The 21,794-nt window shown below is 44.4% G+C and overlaps 3 protein-coding genes across 4 annotated transcripts in view; 2 read left to right on the top strand and 1 right to left on the bottom strand.

Annotated features, from left to right (window-relative positions):
• The window catches only part of ZNF2 (zinc finger protein 2), a 39,324-nt gene extending 18,690 nt beyond the window's left edge, over positions 1-20,634 (bottom strand). For both annotated transcript variants that reach the window (XM_019807796.2, XM_034659558.1), the window contains exons 1-2: positions 20,445-20,634; positions 5,397-5,488 (exon numbers count right to left, since the gene is read on the bottom strand). The gene's annotated coding sequence lies outside the window, so the exon portion shown is untranslated. The remainder of the gene's footprint in view (positions 1-5,396; positions 5,489-20,444) is intronic.
• Positions 1,607-20,786, top strand: ZNF514 (zinc finger protein 514). Its single transcript, XM_019807795.2, has 7 exons — positions 1,607-2,119; positions 2,271-2,362; positions 3,602-3,690; positions 8,031-8,157; positions 8,501-8,584; positions 11,130-11,272; positions 20,694-20,786. Exons 1-7 carry the CDS (start codon positions 1,983-1,985, stop codon positions 20,784-20,786), a joined length of 765 nt encoding a protein of 254 aa, XP_019663354.2. The 5' UTR covers positions 1,607-1,982.
• MRPS5 (mitochondrial ribosomal protein S5) overlaps positions 20,687-21,794 on the top strand; it is a 22,016-nt gene continuing 20,908 nt past the window's right edge. The window contains exon 1 of the mRNA XM_002927052.4: positions 20,687-20,908. Coding sequence (XP_002927098.2) covers positions 20,839-20,908 — 70 coding nt within the window. The 5' untranslated portion in view covers positions 20,687-20,838. The remainder of the gene's footprint in view (positions 20,909-21,794) is intronic.

The raw sequence follows: 21,794 nt of genomic DNA, 5'->3' as shown, positions 1-21,794 counted from the left end.
TACAAAGGAATGAACTATTGATCCCCATGACAACACAGATGGACCTCAAGGGTTTTATGCTGAGTGACAGGAGCCACTCTCAAAAGGCTACATACTATATAATCCTGTTTATATGACATTCTGGAAAAGGCAAAACTGGGGACAGAACAGTGGTCACACTGGGTTGGAATGGGAGAAATGTTTGACTACAAAGGAGCAGCAAGAGGGAATGTTGGGGGTAATGCACAAACTTATCAGGTTGCTGGGAACCAGAGCTACCCTAACGGTAGTTGACATCAAGTAGCACATGAGAGCACTCTGGAAAAGGGGACATCCTTGTTAAGCTATTAATTAACTCTCCTGGGTAACAAATGTGCATTGTGACATGGGCGTCTGGATCACGCTCTGTCCTGAATTTAAGAGGACCGAAATTTCAGACACTGTAGCAGGGCAATGCCAAAAGGCACATCAGGGACAGATGGCGCCCCTCAAGATAATCTGAAGCAGTTCCATTTCTATCTAGTTTTGCCAAGTCACAAATGAGATGACATTTTTTTTCCCTCATTTGTCCATCCCTTCAACCCTCTTGGTTCCAGAGCACAGAAGAGAACAGAAACTCCTGGGCCAACCACGGTTCCCTGGCAGCACCCCGGACCCCTGCCGGCCCCCTCCCCACCCCGGAGGAAGAGGGCTTGCTTGCTGGACACTTGCTGTGCCATCCTGGCCATGTGTGCCACCGTGAGTGCTGGCAAAAAGTGACACAGAGACTGAAAAAGCAAGAGGAAAATGGCGGGGTTTTTTTGCCCCGACTTAATGGGTTGTCCCTGAACCCCTAGATAGGGTCTATAACCCCCCCAGTCCTCACAAGTCCCCTCTCTGGCTGTGGACTGCTTCCTAAGAGCCATCGTTTTAATATTCAGACCATTTGCACATTTCTTTTAGGTCCTTAATGATATTCGTTTCTGGAGAAGGAATCCATAGTCGTTTCTTCGTTGACCCTTTGCAGAACTCAGAACTTGGAGCAGTAGGAGGAAGACGGAGAGGCACAGGCACGGGACGGCCTGTAGAATAGCAGTTAGTAGCTAGCAATGAGCCATCTGTATCTCCTGGGCACTCTGTAAGAGATATGCCCAGAGAGTCTCCTGGAAAAGCTTATTCGGCAGATTCAGGGTAGGGCCCAGGCTTTTCTTTTTAACAAATTTCCAGTGGCTTCTGGTTGGACATCCCCAAACCCGGCTATCGAGCCTAAGATGGAAGTTGCTCCCAGTTCCCAGCCGGTGGTGAGAGCACGGGAAACCCTCTACCCTAGTCAGTGGGGCACGGTGCCATTCCCAGAGCACTACCGGACCACACGACCAAGATCGCTCGCTCCAGCCCCCAAGGCGCAGGCGCCACTCGCCCCGCCCCGCCCCGCGGACCCGCCCCGGACGCTCGCTTGTTTGACCCCCGCGCAGCGACCGGTCTGCGCAGGCTCGTGACGGTCTTGGCTCGGGGGTTGGGGCAGGGGTGGGCTTTACTCTTTGTGGGTTCGGCGACTTCGGGTGCGCAGGCCTTTCCGGGGCATCGCGCCCCAGCCTGTGACAGAATTGGGAGTGTTCCTCCGCCTGCCCGCTTGCGAGGGGTTAGTGGGGTCTGGAGCTAGGGGACAGAGTTGCAGGGCCGGCCCGTGTCCCTGTGAGGCTTTCTCCCGAATCCCTGCTGTCTTAGGGCCGCGGAGGCGCACTGGCCACCGAGGTCGCAGGCGTGGCTACGGCCGTACCTTCTGGTGGTGTAGTCGTCACTGTGGGTGTGGGTCTGCGTGGGAACTGGGTTCCAGAGCCTGGTCCCGAGAAGGGCGGCGGAGCGGAGCCAGTGCGCCCAGGCCGGGCTCGTGAGGGGTCTGAGAGCGCGCCTGAAAGCGGAGGAACCGCCCCGCCCGGGACGGCAGCGCGGGGCGGGAGGCCGGGTTCGATAGCCCTGCTCTGGGCCCTGCGGGTTGGCTGGGCGTCACCTCGAGGAGTGGGATGCCGGATGTCACCCAGCTTACTCCCTGCTCCCTGAACTGTAGGGAGGATCGCAGGGCTGCGGCCGCAGAACAGAGATTTGGACCTAGTGAAAGGACGTCGCCCCTTAGTCCCAGCTATGGACTCCACAGCATCAGGTTTGGCTCTCGAGGGTGCAGAGGGCCAGAAGCCCTTCTGGGGAGTTAATAGTGGGCTGAGGAGGAGGACGACCCTAGGAAGAAGCTGGGGAATCCACTGATGGGGGAGAGCCTACAACCGTCTTCCCTGTGTCATTTCCTAATTTGCCAGGCCCAGGAGCATGAAGTCCCAGTGTCCAGACACCGTAGTAGAAGTGGACGGAATGGCCACGGAAGACTTCCCAAAGGCCAGAGGAGAGCGGGGTGGGCCAGAAAGGATCTCTTCCTGTGTGGGAGGGAGAGGGTAAACAATAAACAAATCTGTGGGGGAGTGGCCCCTGGCCAGAGATCAGAGGGCGCTGGGGCCATTTAGAGCCTCGCCACCAATTCCTTTATTGCTTCAGTAACTAATAAAATTTCCTCTAGCTCGTCTAGCTCAACTGGACATGGGGGGCATCTCCTGTAGCCACCCTTTCACTAGCGTTTGGAAGGAGACAATCCAGGTGACCCAGGAGGTTTTAAGCCATTCCTTTGTAAATTTAGAATCTCCTGCCCTTCCCCAATGGGCATTTTAATTTGACTTTTCACTCTTCAGTACAAATGCTCAAGGTCACAAGACTGGCCAATGGCAGAACTGGGCCAAATCTCTGGGACTACCACCCCCTCTGTATTCCTTTATGCCTTGTGTTCTATAGACCATCAGCACAGGTATCACCTTGAAACTCTTTAGAAACGCAGGCTCTCACGCCCTACCCTACATCCATTGAATCAGTCTCTTTAACTAGCTCCTCAGGAATCCATACACATATTAAAGTTTGAGAAGTGCTGACATATACTATACCATGCTGCTTGCCACTTCCATGCTTTTGTTGTTGTTAGCTATAACCACTTCTCTGGTATGGTTAGGGTTAGTTTTTTGTTTTTAAAACAAACTTTAAAAACAGTAAGGTACAAAACCCTATCATAAGAGGGACTTGCAAAGTATGCTTGCAGAGACCTAACTATGCTTGGGAACTTCTCAGGAAGAACTGACCTTTGAGCTGGCTTCCCAAGGATGAGAGGACAGGTGTGACTTCTTTCCCTTAAAGTCTATATCCCTCTGTGGCCTTGCCTGGGGCTTTGTTTTATATTCTTCACCCGTCTTATACTGCAGGCTAGATTTAAAGTTCCTTGAAAGTCTTTTCCATGTTTATATTTTTAAAAGGCCTTGAAGGACCTATATATTGGATGCCCAGTAAATAACTGTTCAGTGGAGTGACCAGGCTACGGTGGTACTTAAGTTACCTGCAAACTGCTGTGGCCTTTGGACAGGAAGGGAGGGGGTTGTGTACTTCTCTCTCCTGTGGGATAGCTAGAGGCTGCCCCTCAGCTCCCTTTGACCCACCTCTGTCCCCAGAACCATGGAAGTGACACACTGACTCTTCAGGGATCTCCAGCGTGGGGAGTCTGGGAGTGGCAAAGGCATGGGGTTAGCCTTCCTTATGGCTCCTTTTACCTTCCTAGTTCTCCCTTCTCAGGACCCTGCTCTTCCTCCAGAGAGATACCCAGGAGAAAAGGGAACAGCCAGTTTATTCCTGAAAGCCAGGCCCCAGGTGAGTTGAGGTTCTCTTCGTTTTTCCTCAAATGACTGAACTACGGATGTCTTTGCCCCCTCTTCTCTGGAGCCTCTGTTCAACGCCAAAGGGAACTGACCCCAATTCCTGCTCTGCAGGAGGATGAGCCCATCAAGTGGATGCTGGCCTCCTTGCCCCTTTCCAGGGCCCTCTCCTCAGTGAGTACCAAGTAATGTGAGAGAGCCCTGGCCTTGAAAGAGTGTCACTACCACAGAAGGGAGAGGATTGTGGTATCCAGGATGCAACCCAGTCACAGTGAGGATGTGCATAATTTAATGACCAATGGGAGTGGCACAGATAGGCCTTTCCTTCAAGGTTTCATAAAAGGAAAATCAGCCTGTGCTGGAGAGGTTGGGTAAGGCTCATGGAGAAGAGGGAGCAAGGAGGTTCTGAGGGTATGGACAGGTGGGGAGGCCATTTGAGGCTATGTCCCTATTCAAACGTTATCTTCCTGGAGTAGTGAGGAGACACACTTAACTCATTACTTCCTGGCTGGAAGACTCACCTAACTTCTCTATGCATTGGTTTTGCCAACTGTAAAATGAGGATGGTAATCATGTTAATGATAATGATGAAAGTAGTAATAGCCATTATGTACTGAGAACCAAATATGTATCAGGAACTATTCTACACCATTTACCTAAACTAACTCTTTCATCTTTCAAACATTCTCATTTTGAAGGATGGCAACTGAGGCACAGAGAGGCAACTGAGAAAGCCAAGGCACAGAGAGATAAAGTAACTTGTTCATGGTTATCTAGCTCATAAGGAGGGCATCCTAGTTTCAGATCCGGGTTGTCTGGCTCTAAGATCTTAACCACTCAATAATGCAACTACCTCATATCGTTGCTGGAGTCTTCTGGCAAATGGTAACTGCTTAGTCCTTGTCAGCTTCAGTTGTAATGGGGGTAGAGGAGGTAATGGTGACTGACTCCAGAAGTGGATTCAAGTTTGGCTGTAGTAGGCTGGAGAACCAAGTGGAGGGCTGTGGGTGCCAGCGTGCATTGTTTCCTAGCATGGATGCCAAGATGGTAGCATCTTGATACTACCTAGATGATAGTTTCATTTATTCTAGCTTAATGATAGACATTGTGTTTAATTTTCTAGCCACTGAGGAAAACCCCCACCAGAAGGAAAGTCTCACAAATAACTAGTAGAGTAATAAATAGAGTTTAAACCTCTTTGGCCTTTATGAACACATTCAGAAGTGCATCAGAGAGCTTAATGTTGTTATGTTGTGGTAACAATGGCCTGTAGATCTCAGTGGCTCATAGTAACAAAGGTGTATTTCTTCTCTGTTACACAGCAGTGGTGGACTGGCTGTGACTGGTCCACACCCTCTTTGCTCTGGGATTCAGGCTGAAACATAGTCCTGCTATGGGATATGTTATGTGGCAGGGAAAAGTGCACTGTCAGAACCAGGAGATAGTTATTCTAGTTTCTGCTCAGAAAGGACATGTGTTGCTCCTGCCCACAGTCCATTGGCCAAAGGAAGTCATGTGGCCAAGCCCGATGTCAGTGAGGTGGGAAACAGAAGCCTCCCATAGTGAGGGGTGCTAGGGGAGGGGCAGTGAATTATTTTGAACAAATGATGAGTCTACCACTGTCTGTTTTCTTAGAAATATTCGCTTCCCTCCCTCCACACAAATTTCCCAAGAGATAAAACAAAAACTGTGTTTAGTTACCTAGTAGGAACATCAAGATCAAAGTCCTGGATGGGGTGATGACCTCAGCATCAGGTCTGGATGTTTCTCCTCTGGATCTAGAGACCTATGAACTAAAAGGACAAATTGCCTGAGTCCATATATCCAATGTACAGTGGAACAGTGGAGACAAGATGACCACAATAAGCACCCCTATTCAGAACAGGGAAGCATGGGAGGAGCCCAGCAGTCTCAGGTCCCTAATAGCTATGAAATTCCACTTGGCAGACTTGGTGAGAACCACTGATTTTGGGACTGGGAAGTCTTTTGGTTATGTCTTGGTTCTGCTCCCTGGGTGGAGCTCTTCAGTCCTTCATTTTCCTTAGCTCTTGGCTCTTCCCCCCAAGTTCCTTTTGCAGTATCCTCCTTGGTCACATAGGAAATGACATTGGAGAGTAAACTCGAGAGCTAAGCAGCTTTTTCATCCTGCCTGAGTAGGTTGATGGCCCGAGGATTTTTTTCAAGTGTTGGACGTTCAATGTAACTCTCAAAATGTAATCAGCTTTTAATGTATTTGTTTTCTGTCACTTCCATGTGTCAACAGTTCTGCCCACAGTTCTCTTTTAAATATGCCCCTCTATTTAGGCTTAATTGTGGAGCTTTGGGGGTTTTCTCAGGACAGCCATTCTTTTAGTCACTAAGCAATCAGTTGCCCTGAAAGATTTACAGGGAGCCATCTGAAATTATTCAGAGGTTTAAACAAAAGGTTTGATTATCACACATGATTTGGTCCTTCCCTTAAGTTGAGTTTTAATCACCCTTTATCATGCAGAAGCCTTATCTATATTGTCTTTGACCAACTAGAAACGAGAATTGGTTAAATCACTAACTCTGCAAGTCCTGGGATTTCTGGACACTTTCTTTTGCCTTCCATTTTTATTTTGCAAACTGGTAAACTCTTAGGTTCATTTTTTTTCTTGTAATATTTTGTCAAATTCTGCCAATAACAACGAACTCACATGACTGATGTTCTAGCCTCTTCTCATAACATCACAAGTTCATGCTTACATTGTTCATCTTCCCAGTTATTGCAGACAATAGTTTTACCACACAGTTCACCACCAAATTATGTGGGTTGCCATCTTACCAATAAGTTTCTTTACTACCCGGCCCTGAGGCCAAAGTCACATACTTTAGGCTTTTTGTTATGGCAGAACCCTACATTAAGTACCAGTTTTTTAATGAGTTAGTTTAGGCTAGTTATGCTGTAATAACAACAGCAAACCCTCCAAGACTTATACTAACAAAGGTTTACATCTTGCCTGCATTACACGTTTTACATTCTATTTGCAAAAGATTATTTGACTACACCTTGGTCAGTGGGGCAGGGAACTCAATCCTGTAGGGGGAGCCAGTGAATATTCTGAACAAATAATGTAATCTATTACGAGAGGTTACTATAGTAGTGAGTTTTCCGTATTTGATTATTTTGGACTGACGTTCATGTTAATGTAAAATTTTATTTTGACTTATTTCTATGGAATCAATGCCTAAATGGATTTGATTTCTAAACATATTTTGGGAAAAGTAACAGTTTATACTGTCTTCATTTATCTGCATTTTAGTTCATGGTATGTGGATTATTGTACAGTGTAAGTCAAATGGGTGGTGTTCTAATTGCTGTTATAGAGGATGACAGGATAGTCCTGGCTGGGACCCACAGAATTTTTGTACCTTGTGGGGACCTGGGATTCAGGGTCTCACTGTCAGTTTTGCACATTCGGGAATTGAGTGAGTAGGAACTGAAAACTGATTAGGGTTTGGGGGAGAGGATTCTTGGTAATCAAACTCACAAAAGACTTACTGATTCATTATAAGGCCACTTGATATACTTTCACTGAACTGTGTGGTGGTGGTGATAAATTATTATAAATCCCAAATTATTTGATTTGGACTTAGTAAAAACTTTCTTTAAAATCATAGGCCACAAGTTTCAAAAACAGTTGGAGACTGTTGATACTAGTGCATTTGAGAATGCAAAACAGGGGCCTCTGACTGGCATAGCTGGTTAAATGTCTGACTCTTGGTTTGGGCTAAGGTCATGATCTCGGTCTAGGGATTGAGCCCCATGTCAGGCTCCAAGCTCAGTGAGGAGTCTGCTGGAATTTCTGTCTCCCTCCCTCCCCACCGCCCCCACACTCACTCACACTCCTCGCTCTCTAATAAGTAAATCTTAAAAAAAAAAAAAAGAATGTAAAACATATTAGTCTGTTATTCTGGTTGATTCTAATTAAATGCAACTAAACTGAGAGTAAAACCTGTTGAAAATGGAGGAAATGGATTGCATTTATCACCCTTACCTAACCAGAATGTCTCTGTAGGCCTGATTCTCTTGAGATCCTTATATTAACAAGCAGCGTGATACTGACAGAAGTGGGCATTGGGTAGGATACCAAGTAGTAAGGATAGTACTATCCCTGGAGCAGGTTAAAATGTTTTGGGAATGACAAAACCCAAAACTGGGCATTGGAATAGCTAGGAACTCTTGGAATCCCTTCTGTATCCTAAGGTTCTACTCAGAGATCCACCGAGTCTTCTCCTCAGGGGTGTTAGTGTGCTTCCTAAGGGTACAAGAGTGTGCTCCCTAAGGGTACAAGAGTGTCTTCTGTGTTTCAGGATCTGATGACATTCGAGGATGTAGCTGTGGAATTCACCCAGTGGGAATGGGGGCAGCTGGACCCTGCTCAGCAGGACCTATACAGGGAAGTGATGCTGGAGAACTTCAAGAATCTGGCCTCTCTGGGTGAGCTCAGCTCCTCCAAATCCCAAAGCCTGCCTGTCAGGCCTGCCATCTTTATTTCATTGGTGTTTAAAAGCTTGGGGTTTCTAGGCCTGTTCGCTGAGTTTTGCCCTGGGATTATGGAATCAGACAGTTACATTGTCTTTGAGGTTCTCATTCTCAGGAAAAGTCCTGCTCCATATGAAATTGTAATAAGAAGTTTCATGATTCTGCTTCTGATATTTTACAATGCCTGTTCTTTGGAGACTCTCCACACCTACAGTCTGGTCTCCCCCAGAAAGACCTAGGGCCAAAGCCTTGGCCTCTAACATACACAGTCATGATCCTTTTCTTTCTCTGCCATCAGGGCTTCCAGTATCTAAACCATATGTGATCACCCAGCTGGAGGAAGGGAAAGATCCCTGTGTGTTAGATGGAGAAATCTCAACAGGTGAGTGAGTGAGACCTAAGCAGGATCACATGTAATAAGGACCAGCCATGGGTGAGAAATTGCCCTGAACCCTTGGTCACAGGGCTCTCCTTTGAGAAGGTGAGGCCACTTGTCAGGAGTCCTCCACTGCAGTATTTGAATACTTTTAGGCTTTTGTAATTATATCTGGTGTCAGAAGAAGAGATGCTCATTTTCTTCTCTAGCATTTATGCTTTCTTTGGTACCCATCTCTGCCCACCCCTCCTGGGTTCTTGGTGCCACTAAGCATCACTAGATGTCATATGGTTAATGTTGGATGGAATCTAAGGATTGACAGTTGTAAATGGCCCGGCTATCCTACATCAGCACTGTTAAGAGAGTTAGTGAGAGATCAAACAGTAGAGTAGCCTCGAAATTAAAGGGTTACAGGCAAGGACAGACGGATGTCAAGAAGGTCAAGGTGAAGACACTTCAAGCTTGATTAAGCTGAGCTTCAGCAGAGGTGGTTCCAGGAATAAAGATTAGTCCTTGCTGTCTGTTGATGTCATCTCTTTGAGACCACGTATTCCTAGGTAACTGGAGAGTACCTAACAAGCCTCAACTCTTGGAGCAGAGTTCTGGACTCAGAGCTCTCCTGCCTACCACGTGTAGCCCAGGCACAGTGGAGGAAGATGACGGTCTGTGCCAATGTCCATCTCTGAGGAAGAATCATAGCCCTGGGTCATAGGTGAAACTCAGGAAATCAGTGCTCCAATCCTGAGGGCACAGGCTGGGCCTCATTAAAGGAGACTAGAATAGAGGACAAAGAGGGAAGTTGCTGATCTCAGCTATATTTTCTTGATCTTTTTCCTTCTAGAATGGAGGAAGGGTGTGACCTCTGGATCTAGTATTAAGATAAATATCTGTCTGTTGACAGTGCTCTACAAACATGGCTGTGTTTCAGACTCTCTCAGGGAGCTTGTTAAACATCCAGATCTCCAGGGGTCACATAAGACCTACTGACTCAGAATCTGGCTTCTGGGAATACTGGCATCACTAATCGTTTACCTCTTCAGAACTGTTATTATTATTGTGTTAGTTATCTATTGTTGCTGAAACAAACTACAACAAACTTAATGACTTTAAACAACACAAATCTGTTAATAGTTCATAGGTCAGAAGTCTGGCGTGGGTCTCACAAAAGATGTCAGGAGAGGTGTGTTCCTTTCTGGAGTGGCTAGGGGAGAATCTTTGAATTGTTGGCAGAACCAGTTCTTGCAGTTGTGAAACTGAGATCCTTGTTTTCTTGCTGGCTGTGAACTGAGGAATGTTTCCAGCTTCTAGAGACTGCTACATTCCTTGGCTCATGGTGCCCTTCCTCCAACTTCAAAGCCAGAAATGGTGGGCTGAGTCCTTATCACACCACATCTCTCTGACCCAGCCAGGAAACGTTCTCTGATTTTAAGGACTTACATGATTAGATTGGGCCCATTTGAATAATCCAAGATAATCTCCCCATCTAAAGGTCTGGGCCCTTAATCATATCCGCAAAGTCCCTTTTGCCATATAAGGTAACATATTTACAAGTTCTTGGGATTAGGGCATGGATGTCTTTGGGGGAGAATTATTCTGCCTATCATAATTATATACAGTAATATATTACTGAGGTGCTGAGGGGACTTTGTGGAGGATATCTTCCTACCCTCTTCTCATCTTTATGTTCTTTGGACTCACCTTGTGTACTGGGATCCAAATACTACTTTTTCAGGTTTTCCTAATCTCCATTCACTTGCTTACCACTTCTTGATAACTCCAAAACGTTCTTCAGATATACACAATACTTGAAAGAAACTGTACACATCTCAGATATTATTTAAAAGCTTCATTATCTTACATCCATTATAAGACTTTACTTCTTCTGGGCACATGGAACAGTTAATACTAGAATATCTTTCCCCCCCCCCCCAGACTGGGAGAAAAGGCCTAAAGCCAAGGAATCAATACTGAATCAGGGAATTTCCAAAGAAGAATTACTCCAGATAGTATCAGTGGAAAAACACATCAGAGATGAACTCTGCTTCTGCAAATTGAAAGCAACCGGTGGTTGTGATGACCAATTAGAGATACATCCAAAAAACCAGGAGAGATGCCTGAACGAAATGTCAATCACTCATAAATGCACCACCCTTAAGACAGATCATAAACGGAGTGAATTTGGGAGAAGTTTAGGCTTAACATCAGTCCTTGTTAACCAACACAATGTTCCTACAGGAGAAGGATCCCATAAATGTGATACAGAATTCAGACAGACTTCAGGGAGAAATAACTCCCAGAGAACCCATCCAGGGAAGAAACCTTGTAAATGTAATGAATGTGGGAAGTCTTTCCATTTCCAGTCAGAACTTAGGCGCCATCAGAGATGTCACACTGGAGAAAAGCCCTATGAATGCAGTGAATGTGGAAGAGCCTTTGGTCATATTTCATCCCTTATTAAACATCAGAGAACTCATACTGGAGAAAAGCCCTATGAATGCAGCGAATGTGGGAGAGCCTTCAGCCAGAGTTCATCTCTTGTTTTACATTATAGATTTCATACTGGAGAGAAACCCTACAAATGTAATGAATGTGGAAGAGCCTTTGGTCATACTTCGTCTCTTATTAAACATCAGAGAACTCATACTGGAGAAAAGCCCTATGAATGCAGGGAATGTGGGAGAACCTTCAGCCAGAGTTCGTCTCTCATCGTACATTATAGATTTCATACTGGAGAGAAACCTTACAAATGTAATAAATGTGGGAGAGCCTTCAGCCAGAGTTCATCTCTCACTCAACATTATAGATTTCATACTGGAGAGAAGCCCTACAAATGTAATGAATGTGGGAGAGCCTTTGCTCATACTGCATCCCTTATTAAACATCAGAAAAGTCATGCTGGGAAAAAAGCTGTATAAATTCAGTGACTGTAGGAAGGCTTTCAGTTGGAGTACACACAGTATTCACATGACACACACTGGAGAGAGATCCTGTGTGTCATGTGTAATGTATGTGGGAACACTTTTGGTTGGAAGACCTCTATCTTAACCCAACATCAGACAGTACATACTAAAGGGAAGGTCTGTCGATGTCAAGAAAGAAGGTAGGCTTTCAGTCACACCTCGCCCCTTATCAAACACCAGAGAATCCATATTAGTGAGAAACCAAGTAAATGTGATTGATTTGGAAAGGCTTTTGTCAGAGGACACACATTATTAAACATCAGACAGTTTCTACTGGCAAGAAGCCTAATCAATGCAGTGAGTATGACACAGCCTTCAGTCACATACTGTTCAGTAAGTAAGTAAGTAAGTAAGAAATAAATAGCAGATAACTCAAGTGTGGTAAAAGCCATCTGTAATACTTCTTCCCTTACTAAGCGCCAAGAACACACATAAAAGAGAAGCCCTTTGAAAGCAATAAATGTGGGAAGGCCTTCTATTAGAGCTCATCTCTTAATAAACATCAGAGAATTTATTCTTGAGAAAAACACTATGGAAATAGTGAATGTGGGAGAGCCTTCAGCCAAACCTCTTTCCTTTATAAACATCAGTGAACTCACCCTGCCAGTTAGAAACCCTGGGAATGTAATGCATGTGGAAAAGCCTTTGGCTGAGGTTCCACCCATTCTGCACATCAGAGAATGCGTAGTAGAGCGACTTTTTGAATTTGGTGAAACTGGGAAAACCCATAGTATAGTTCAGGCCTCAGCATACGTTAAGGCTTCACTCCAAAGAGAAACGATGGGAACTTAACAAACATGGGGAAAGTTCCTTTCAGATTTGAGATTCATAAAACAAGAGCTGAAAGGAATCTGAGAAATCAACAAGTCTGGTGATTTTCTACCTAGTGGGGGCTCGCTATAACTGCACTGTGCTTCGCCTCCCTCTCCTGTTACTGATGGAAGCAGAAGTGTTACTGCGTGGATGAAGAGAATGGAAGCTGAGCGAGGTGGAGAGCCACTACTGATTTAGCCGGACCCTATCTTAGGGCTAAGGAAGCTGATCTGAAAATGCCATGTGCTGGGCTGGGCCTCTTTTCCTTCTGGTTCACAGCTGTGGTTTTGAGATTGAGACTGAAGGTCTTCCTGTACAAAATCCCCCTGCACTACATGTTACCTCTCTCTAAGAGGCAATGGAGTGGTATTTTTAAAGTTTGAGCAAAAAGCAAATTTTATTAGATCTTTATGCTATGAGATTTGGGATTTTTGAAATAAAATCTTTTTAAACATTAAAATCATTAAAGTGTGGGTACTGTGCAAAAAAAATCAAAACTTCAGAAACATTTTTCTAAGTGAAAGCCAGATGCCAGGCACTATTCCATTTATAGGAAATGTCCAGAAATGGCAATCCTCAGAGGCAAAGTAGATTAGTTGTTGCCTGGTACCAGGAGAGGCAATGGGAGTAAATGCAAATGTTACAAGGAAGCTTACTGGGGTGACATAAATGTCCTAAAACTGGGTTATGGTGATGGTTGAACAATTTGGTAAATTTACTAACAATTATTGAATTGTGCACACAAAGTGGGTGAAATTTATAGTACATAAATTATACCTCAGTAAAATTGTTTTTTAAAAATATCAAATATACAGATATACCAACTATTGCTAAACTACTCTTCCTATCTTGTCTGTTACTTCAAGCCATCTGTGTGTCTTTATTTTCTGTAATAGTTAACCCTAAGCTTACTGGATCTCAAGTTCATGTCATTATGCATCTGAAATTTACATGAAGAAGCCAGGAGTAGGAGCTGGCAGAGAGAAGTCTTGACTAAAAATATTGGCTTATATTAAAGACAGTCCTTCAGGCATTTTAAGTCCAGATGAGAAGCTGAGCCTAGATTTCAGGGAATCAGTTCAAAGTGGGTCCATGCAGATAGGCAGAATCTAGGGGTCCAACAGATTGGCTAAGGCAGAGGGGTGCAGGCAGACAGGATGAACAGGAGGCATCTGGACAACTGAGATCAGAATACCAGTTTAGGAACCTAGAAATCATGGGAATTTCTTTCCAGAGAGCCAAAGTGCACAGGAGAGAAACAGCAAATTTATTACATTAGTAATAGCTTAGTTTGCTGTCTTACCTTTTCTCCCAGTGTCCTTTTCTAACCCTCAGCCTAAGTCACTTTATATACCTGGATACGTGCAACTTTGTAGCTGGTCTTTGCTTAACATACGTCTCTCTGGTGTATCTTTGCCATGGTAACCATTCTTATAAGTCTGTAGCCACTGCCCTGTCTGAAAGCCTTTGTACTGCCTACAAAATAAATCCTCAGTCCTCAATTTGGCATTTGATGCCCTCTTCACTCTGCCTTAACCTCCTGCTGCTCCTGACAAGAATTTCTATTATAGACATAATAATTTGCAGATAACCTTCACACTCCCCTGCCTGTTCCACCAGCCTGGAATGCCCTCTCCACTTCTCTAAAGCCTAATAATTAGAACCTTGTTCAAATACCCTGTCATCAGGGAAGAATTCTCTTGAACACTGATGTGAAGTCATATCTTACTGATTTGCAATTGTAAAAGCATTTGTGTTTGCTTAAGGTTTTTAATAATGAAAGCTGTCTTGGGATAGTTCTTATTACTGTCTTGATCTCTATAAATCATTTGTTTATCAGCTTGCCACTTTCTTGTCTCCTGAACCAGATTATCAGCTGCTTCAGATAATTTCTCATACTTCCTCTCAGAAATGAGCAGACTGTAGGTGCTTACTAACCATGTCTTAATTTGAAAAACTTGTATTGCCCTCGTTTTCTCACTGCTTCTGACTTCACTTTTTTAAAAAATATTTTACTGTACAGATATACCACATTTTTAAAAAATAATATTTAAGTAATCTCTGTAACCCAGCATGGAGCCTGAACTCATGACCCCAAGATCAAGAGTCGCATGCTCTTTCTTCCGACTGAGCCAGCCAGGCGCCCCCAACTTCACACTTCTGTACTAGATGAAAAACTTTCCTTCTAGAAAACTACCAATTAAATATTTTCTTAGAAAAATATAATGTTGCTTCATGTAATTATTTTTCAAATTCAAATATAGATTGGCATTGTTCCATCTTTTGGGGGTGGGTTGGTATGTGTGTACAGAAAAACTCATTGCTATTTTATTTTGTAGCACTACAATGACTTCTTATATCAACGACCCAGAATTGGACCAAACTCCACAGGTTAAAGATACAGTACCTTACAAGACTGCTCTCATTTCAGACACCAGCCACAAATTTGGGGGTCCCTAGACTACTATTCTGACCAGCTGGCTACAAATTTGAGAGTTCCCACTACTCCTTCAGGTTTGATAATTCTCTAGAGCAAATCTCAGAACTCAGGAAGGGGCTATATTTATTATGATAACTTTATTATAGCAAAAAGTTACAAATCAAAATCAGCCTAAGAAGAGGCACATAGGTTGAGGTCTGAGAGCATCTCAAATGTGAGGCTTTCATCTTCCCCAGGAACACATCACCTGCTGGCATATCGATGTGTAACTATGCAGAGTACCGTCAACTAGGGAAGCTCACCTGAGCTTCACAGTCCAAAGTTTTCACTGGGGTTTCATTATGTTGTCATGGTTGGTTGACCACAGAGTTGAACTCAAATCTCCAGATGGCTCGAAGTCCCAAACCTCTGATCACAAGATTGGTCTTTCTGACTTGGCCAGCCCCTATCTGGAATCATCTAATTAGCATAAACCAGGGGCAACCAAGAGTCGTCTTCTTCTTCTTTTTTTTTTTTTTAAGATTTTATTCATTTATTTGTCAGAGAGAGAGAGAGCACAGCAAGGGGAGGGGCAGGCAGAGGAGGAGCAGGCTCCCTGCTAAGCAAGGAACCTCATGCGGGACTCGATCCCAGGACCCTGGGATCATGACCTGAGCCGAAGGCAGATGCCTAACTGACTGAGCCACCCAGGTACCCCAAGAGTCATCTCATTAGCATGAACTATCAGGTGTGGTCCCAGAGACCCACTATGTATAACAAAGACACTCTTATCACTCAGGAAGTTCCACTGATTTAGGGGTTACCCCTCAGGAACCAAGGACAAAGACCAGCCAAGTTCTTTATGACAGAAGCACACACTCAAGTCAATGTGAAAATGCTTCTTCAATTATTATTATTTTTTTAATCCAAGTATTTGTCAATGGGCTGTAAGTTGTAAGGAGACTGAATTTTATTTACATTCTTTTGCCTTTGTTCTCCACATCAGCTGCACCAGTTTGCATTCCCACCAATAGTATGAGGGTTCCTTTTCTCCACATCCTCAATTCTTCAATTATTATTCAAATAGACAAAGCATAAACATGAAGACTGTACTTTAGATATTCCTCAACAAATAACTGCTATATACCACTTCTGCTTACAGATCACTGGCAAGAACTTAGACAAAGGACCACAGCTGATAGCAAGGGGAGCCAGAAATTGGTCTTTGTCCTCGGCAGCAAAGAGCCCAGTTAAAATTTGGGGGATTCTGTTATTAAGGACAAAGAGGACGATGGATATTGACAGACGACCAGGAATCTGTTTCTCAAGACCCAATACTGCAAAGCCATTTGGGTATGAGGTCACATCCATAACTCTCTGGGTCTCAGCCTTCTCTGTAAGATGAAGGGCTCTGTACTTGTGAAAGTTAAGTGAAGCCCACTCAAATGAGAACACAAAGGCTATTTATTCAGAGCTTGCTATAGCAAAGGATCAGCTACTATGACCTGCATTTGGCAGAGATCCAGAGGCATGCAGAAAGTTAAGAATGCTTTATAATGAGAAGAAAAAGAATGAAGCTTCAGGTATGCCCCGATTGGAGGTTGTTGGCATGGGAAAGCTGGAGATGGGTTAACTAGGAGTAGGACACCTTACATGATTGGTTTGGGGAGTTTATCTGGCTCCCTATGGTTAATCCTAAGTTGAAAGTGAGGGCAAACTAAATAGGGGAACTAGCAGTCCTTGACCAAGTTCTGACTGTTCTGAGCTGATTGCTGTAGAGGCTGTGGTTTGGCTTTCAGGCTGGTTACCGCAGAGGTGTGTGTCAGAGTTCTATTGTCATATATGGTATGTCCATTGTCCATTGGTATATTTAGTTCCTCAGTTCCCCCTCTTTGGTCATTCTCTTGCTTGAGAGAGGTTGGCCAATTCAGATATACTAGACCTCCAGATCTTTACAACTTGGGGATTGTTCAGTTTTCCCCATACAAACTGTATCAGAAGATATTTTTGTTGCTGTATCATCACAGCGATCATCTAGTAAGAGAGCGGTTGTCAGAAGCATTGAGCCAAGTAGTGTTTTCTTTAAGGCAATATATAGCCAGTGCTACCATGTCTGTCTCATGTATCTAAGTAAGAACAAGAAATTATAGCCATGGCACAGATACCACCATCGTTCGTCAACTAGAAGTTTAGAGTAGTGCAATTGCCCATAACTACTTGTGCCAATGAAATGAGGCAGATTTACAGATCTTCCATGTAGGGAAGAGGTGATATCATTAATAACTTCTGCCAGAGTCAGTGATAGGTCTTTTAAAGTCTTTTTATTTCCCTCCATTGGAAATACTGCTCTGATTGTTCACATAAACAATGAGTTAGCAATTTGCCAGAGTGCCTGAATATCAGGCTCCTCATTTTGGAGCTCCTATCTGAGTTAGAATTTCCAGTATTGGTGACTTACAGGATTTCTGTACAAGGGATTTCTGTACACACTCAGATCTTAGGATACTATTCCCAAACTGCATTAGGTTTTAGTCTGAGAAAAACAAGATCGTTGTCCTGGCTGCAAAGGAAGCAGAATCCAATAGGGGCACATAGAAATCAAGGGGAAAAAAGTTGTTCATGACATGAGATTGGGACAAAAGCCTTACATTAGCTTTGTTACCTATTTTGATTCCTATATCTAAGTGATAAGTAACTGACCCATTACACTAGAAAGGTTGTCAAATTCAAATTTATAGTTACCTGTGGTCTGATCATTAGATCGTAATAACTAGCCTTTTATGGGAGACAGGGACACTAGCAGTCACAGGCTGATTTGTTTAATGTCATTTGTCCCTGTAGGTACAAGTGGAAAAACCACTGGCTACAATTACCTATAGGCTCATTTGATGAGACCAGAATTGTTCATATATATATCATGGTGGTCTGGCAATGGATGTCAAATTTAGCAACTGGTAAGACTGAATGTAGTGCTTACTGTTTGGGGTAATTTAAAAATGGCATTAGAATGAATATGTTCTGATCTAACAATTATATTGAAGAAGAGAGAAAAGAGAAAAAAGGACCATTATGGGTGGAAAACAACCAGGGACCTACAGGAATGAGAACAATAATATAAGCAAGCAGAAGAAAAACAAAACAGGACTTTGACAGAAGTCTTGGTCTGACATCTTGGGCAGAAGCTATTCATTATCTGAGGTCATCTATTTATTCCAGAAGTATTTCGTCAGCTATATACTTCTGAAGATCAGCTGCTTCTAGAGTATCTTGGAGAATCCTGTCTGACATCCTCTACTGCAGTAGGCTTCTAGTTGTATCACATCTACTTTCTGAAGAATTTCTTCTTTAGTTGTGAAATATATACTGAAGAATTGACTCTCTGGAGTTTCACTGCTGTATTTTTTTTTTTTTAAAGATTTTATTTATTTATTTGACAGAGGTAGAGACAGCCAGCGAGAGAGTGAACACAAGTAGGGGGAGTGGGAGAGGAAGAAGCAGGCTCATATCAGAGGAGCCTGATGTGGGGCTCGATCCCATAACGCCGGGATCACGCCCTGAGCCGAAGGCAGACGCTTAACCGCTGTGCCACCCAGGCGCCCCCACTGCTGTATTTTTTGTTAATAGTATTTGATAAAGTCCCATACAATGAAGTTCAAGAGCAGTTTTCTCTGATGTCTCTTCCTATAAATAAAACCTCATGGTTGAAGATCATAAAGAAGCTATTTAGGAAGATGGTGTGGGAAGGTGGCCTTAAGCTGTTGATGCTAGTACTGGGTGTATACAAGAATCTCCTGCACTATTTTGCCATGTCTGCATGCAGCACGATAGAGTCTAGTATTGAAAGGCAATCTCTAAATAAATGGGTCTATCAGTTATCAGTTTTTAGGGGGATAATTGTTGTATCCCCAAAGGAGTGACCCATGTAGCCAAAAGGGCTTCTGGCCATAAGGGCTACCTTTGGCCAGGTTGCTAAAGGGTTTCTAAAAGTTTTACTAATTTTAAGTTAAAGATGCCATTGGTTCTTACAACCTTTCCAGAACATTATGCATGGTAAGGACAACATAGTTTTTGAGTAAGGGGTAATGCCTTATGGAGTTCTTTTATAATAGTTCCTGTAAAGTGTGTGGGTGTCAAGTTGACACGGGATGGACTGTGATGGCTTTAAAATGTCAACTTGGCTAGGCTGAACTACATTTCTTTACATGGTAGCTGGATATGTAGGGGATGAAAGTGGAAACTGCCAGTTCTCTCTGAGCCTTGCTGGAAGTCCCAGACCACTAACTTTCCAATGCAGTCTTCAAATATTTTTCTTCTGCCTTCTGAGACTCCCATTACACGTGTACTGGAATGTTTATGAAGCTCTGTTACCTTTCCTTCAATTTTTTTTTTCTCTCTCTGTTCTTTGGACTGTATAATTTTCACTGATCTATGTTCTAGTTCACTGATGCTCTCTTCTGCCTTCTCAAATCTGATGAGGCCTTCTACCACTTTCTGTTGATCAAAGCAAGAGATAAGGCCAGTCCAGATTCAAGGAAGGGGAAATAAACGTCACTTTCTTTTTTTAAAGATTTATTTACTTATTTTTAAAGGGGGCAAGGGCAGAGGGAGAGAGAGTCTTAAGCAGAGTCCACACTGAGTGTGGAGTAGGACAAGGGACTTGATCTCAAGATCCTGAAATCATGATCTGAGCTGAAATCAAGAGTTGGATGCCTGACTGTGTCACCCAGGAGCCCCATAAACTTCACTTCTTGATGGGAGGAATAACATGTAAGTTAGAGGCAGAGAAGGAATTGTTGAGACCATCTTTGCAGAAATCCTACCATCTATGAATTTTTTAACCGAGTAGGAACTTTCCCTCTTCAATTCACTGTTTGAGTGCCTCTTATCCAAATCCCTGCCAGCGCTAAGTGTGATCAATCTCTTTTAATTTAGCCAAGTTGATATGTTAAAAGTCTACTAAAAATGGGATGTATGGGGGCACCTGGGTGGCTCAGTCAGTTAAGCCTCTGCCCTCGTCTCAGGTCATGATCCCAGGGTCCTGGGATTGAGCCCCAAATGGGGTAACCTGCTTAGTAGGGGAACCTGTTTCTCCTTCTCCTTCTGCCTGCCACTTCCCTTTCTTGTGCGCTCTAATAAATGAATAAAATCTTTTAAAAAACCCAAATAAATAAAAATGGGATGCATCATAAAATGGGTATAATAGGTTGTCTAATTCAGCAAAGAAAAAGGAAAAAGAGTAGATGAAGCGACCGTGTCAATTTTAATTTTTGGAATCTAACCTGTCACTATTTTTGTTTTTTTTGTATGTTTGAAAATTTTTATACTAAATTTGAAAATCGGAGGTTTGGCTGAGCAGGAATATAAGCTTCTGACAAGCCGTCCGTACCTTTTCTCCGTCCGGGCAGGCCCAGGTGCTATGAAGCCATGAACGGGGTTGGTGAAAACACCGTAGCGTAGGTCTGGGATATAAGTGTGTGACCAAACGTTAAACTCAGAAGAATACATAAATGCGTGTGAAATCCAAGGTACCTGACGTGCTTAATAAATCTAAACACTTCAGAGCTTTACTGGAGTTGGGTATTAACAACTTCAGGTCCCTGTCTTACCCATTCTAAACCTCCTCGAGACATCCCCCTTGCACCTTCACTTAGACCCTTCTCGTGCTCGTCTGTACCTCGCACTTCTTGTTGAGAACGATCCGCAGCCCCAGCTCCTGTCAGCCCTAAGAGGTCCTCACGGTACCGAGGCGTCCGCCGCTTTTTCGGTCTGGTCACTGTTGTCTCCTCCCGGGAGAGTACACTATGAGTCAGCTCCGCCCACACCGGCAGCCCGCCCAAGCCTCGCCCCCGGGTCCTAACGCGAGGACCCCAGAGGGGGCTGTCCGCAGCTGCGCCGGACTCTCCCTATATTGCTGCCGGTACAGACAATCCCCCATCCCGGTCTGCGCTGCGGCGCGGTCCTCTGGCCTCGGGAATTCAGCCGCAGGCTGTGGCCAGCCGTTCGGGAGTTGCAGTAGCGCCAGGCTGTGGAGAAGGCGGTCCTGACGGAGGCGCTCTCAGGGCTCCACCATGGCGGTGGCGGTGGCGGTGGCGGTGCGCGCCGCGGGCTACCTCCCTGCGCTGTGTGGCGTGCCGGCGGGTGAGAGCCCGGGTGCTGGGAGAGGGGCTCTGTGCGGGGAAGGGGGCGGGGGCTCGCCCGCGGACTGCAGGTGCACGGGGGGAAAGAAGCGACAGAATGGGCCCATCACGCTCGGCTCCTGTCCCCTCCAGAGCCGCTGTGTGACCTTGAGCGCTTCCGCGCCTTCTCTGGATCGCAGGGCTCCTGTCTGTAAAGTGAGGATGGACTGGACGCTGTCCAAGGCTCCTTCCAGTTCACCAAACTGCTCGTGCGTGCTAGGCTAAGAGGCGCGGGGAACTGGGAGGCAAGCATCGCCTTCCCGGGGGGCGTGATGGTGATTCATTTGGTGATGGGTTCATTTGCAGATGTCGATGTGGGGTTCGAGGCAGGTGGAGGCAGCCCTCCAGCTTGAGTAGGATAAGATTAATATCAGTTATTTTAGATTCCGGCTGGATCAGTGTCATTATTGAAAAGAAGGATGTTTTGAATGTCTGTGGTTTTGCTGTTAAATTGTCCTCTCCCACGTTTGTTGGTTTGCAGCCTGGGGAGAGGCAAAATTCTGTACCCTTTAGCATAAGGTCTGTCTCTGTGATTCACGATCGCCTTGGCCTTTTTTCTTCCATCTGTTTTATTGTAAATCCACAACCCAGCATGATTCCGAAGCCCAAAGACCTCTAAAAACCGAAGATTTTTTTGTAACTCATTTTGTTGGGAAACTTAACCTGAAATCATTTGGCAGAAAATCTGTCCATGTTGTGGACATTCTTTACTTCTGTCCATGTTGTGACCACCTCCTCCTTTTTCAAGGCTCCATTCAAATAGCACCTATGGCATTTGTAGCTTTCCTTCATGAGCTCTTACTGTGTTCCAGGGACTGTCTTAAGCTCTTTATGCTCTTCCTCACTCT

This window comes from Ailuropoda melanoleuca, chromosome 4 (assembly GCF_002007445.2).
Source record: "Ailuropoda melanoleuca isolate Jingjing chromosome 4, ASM200744v2, whole genome shotgun sequence".
Taxonomy (NCBI): Eukaryota; Metazoa; Chordata; class Mammalia; order Carnivora; family Ursidae; genus Ailuropoda; species Ailuropoda melanoleuca.
The sequence above is the reverse complement of the archived record's forward strand: the minus strand, read 5'-3'. Positions and strand labels throughout refer to the sequence as shown.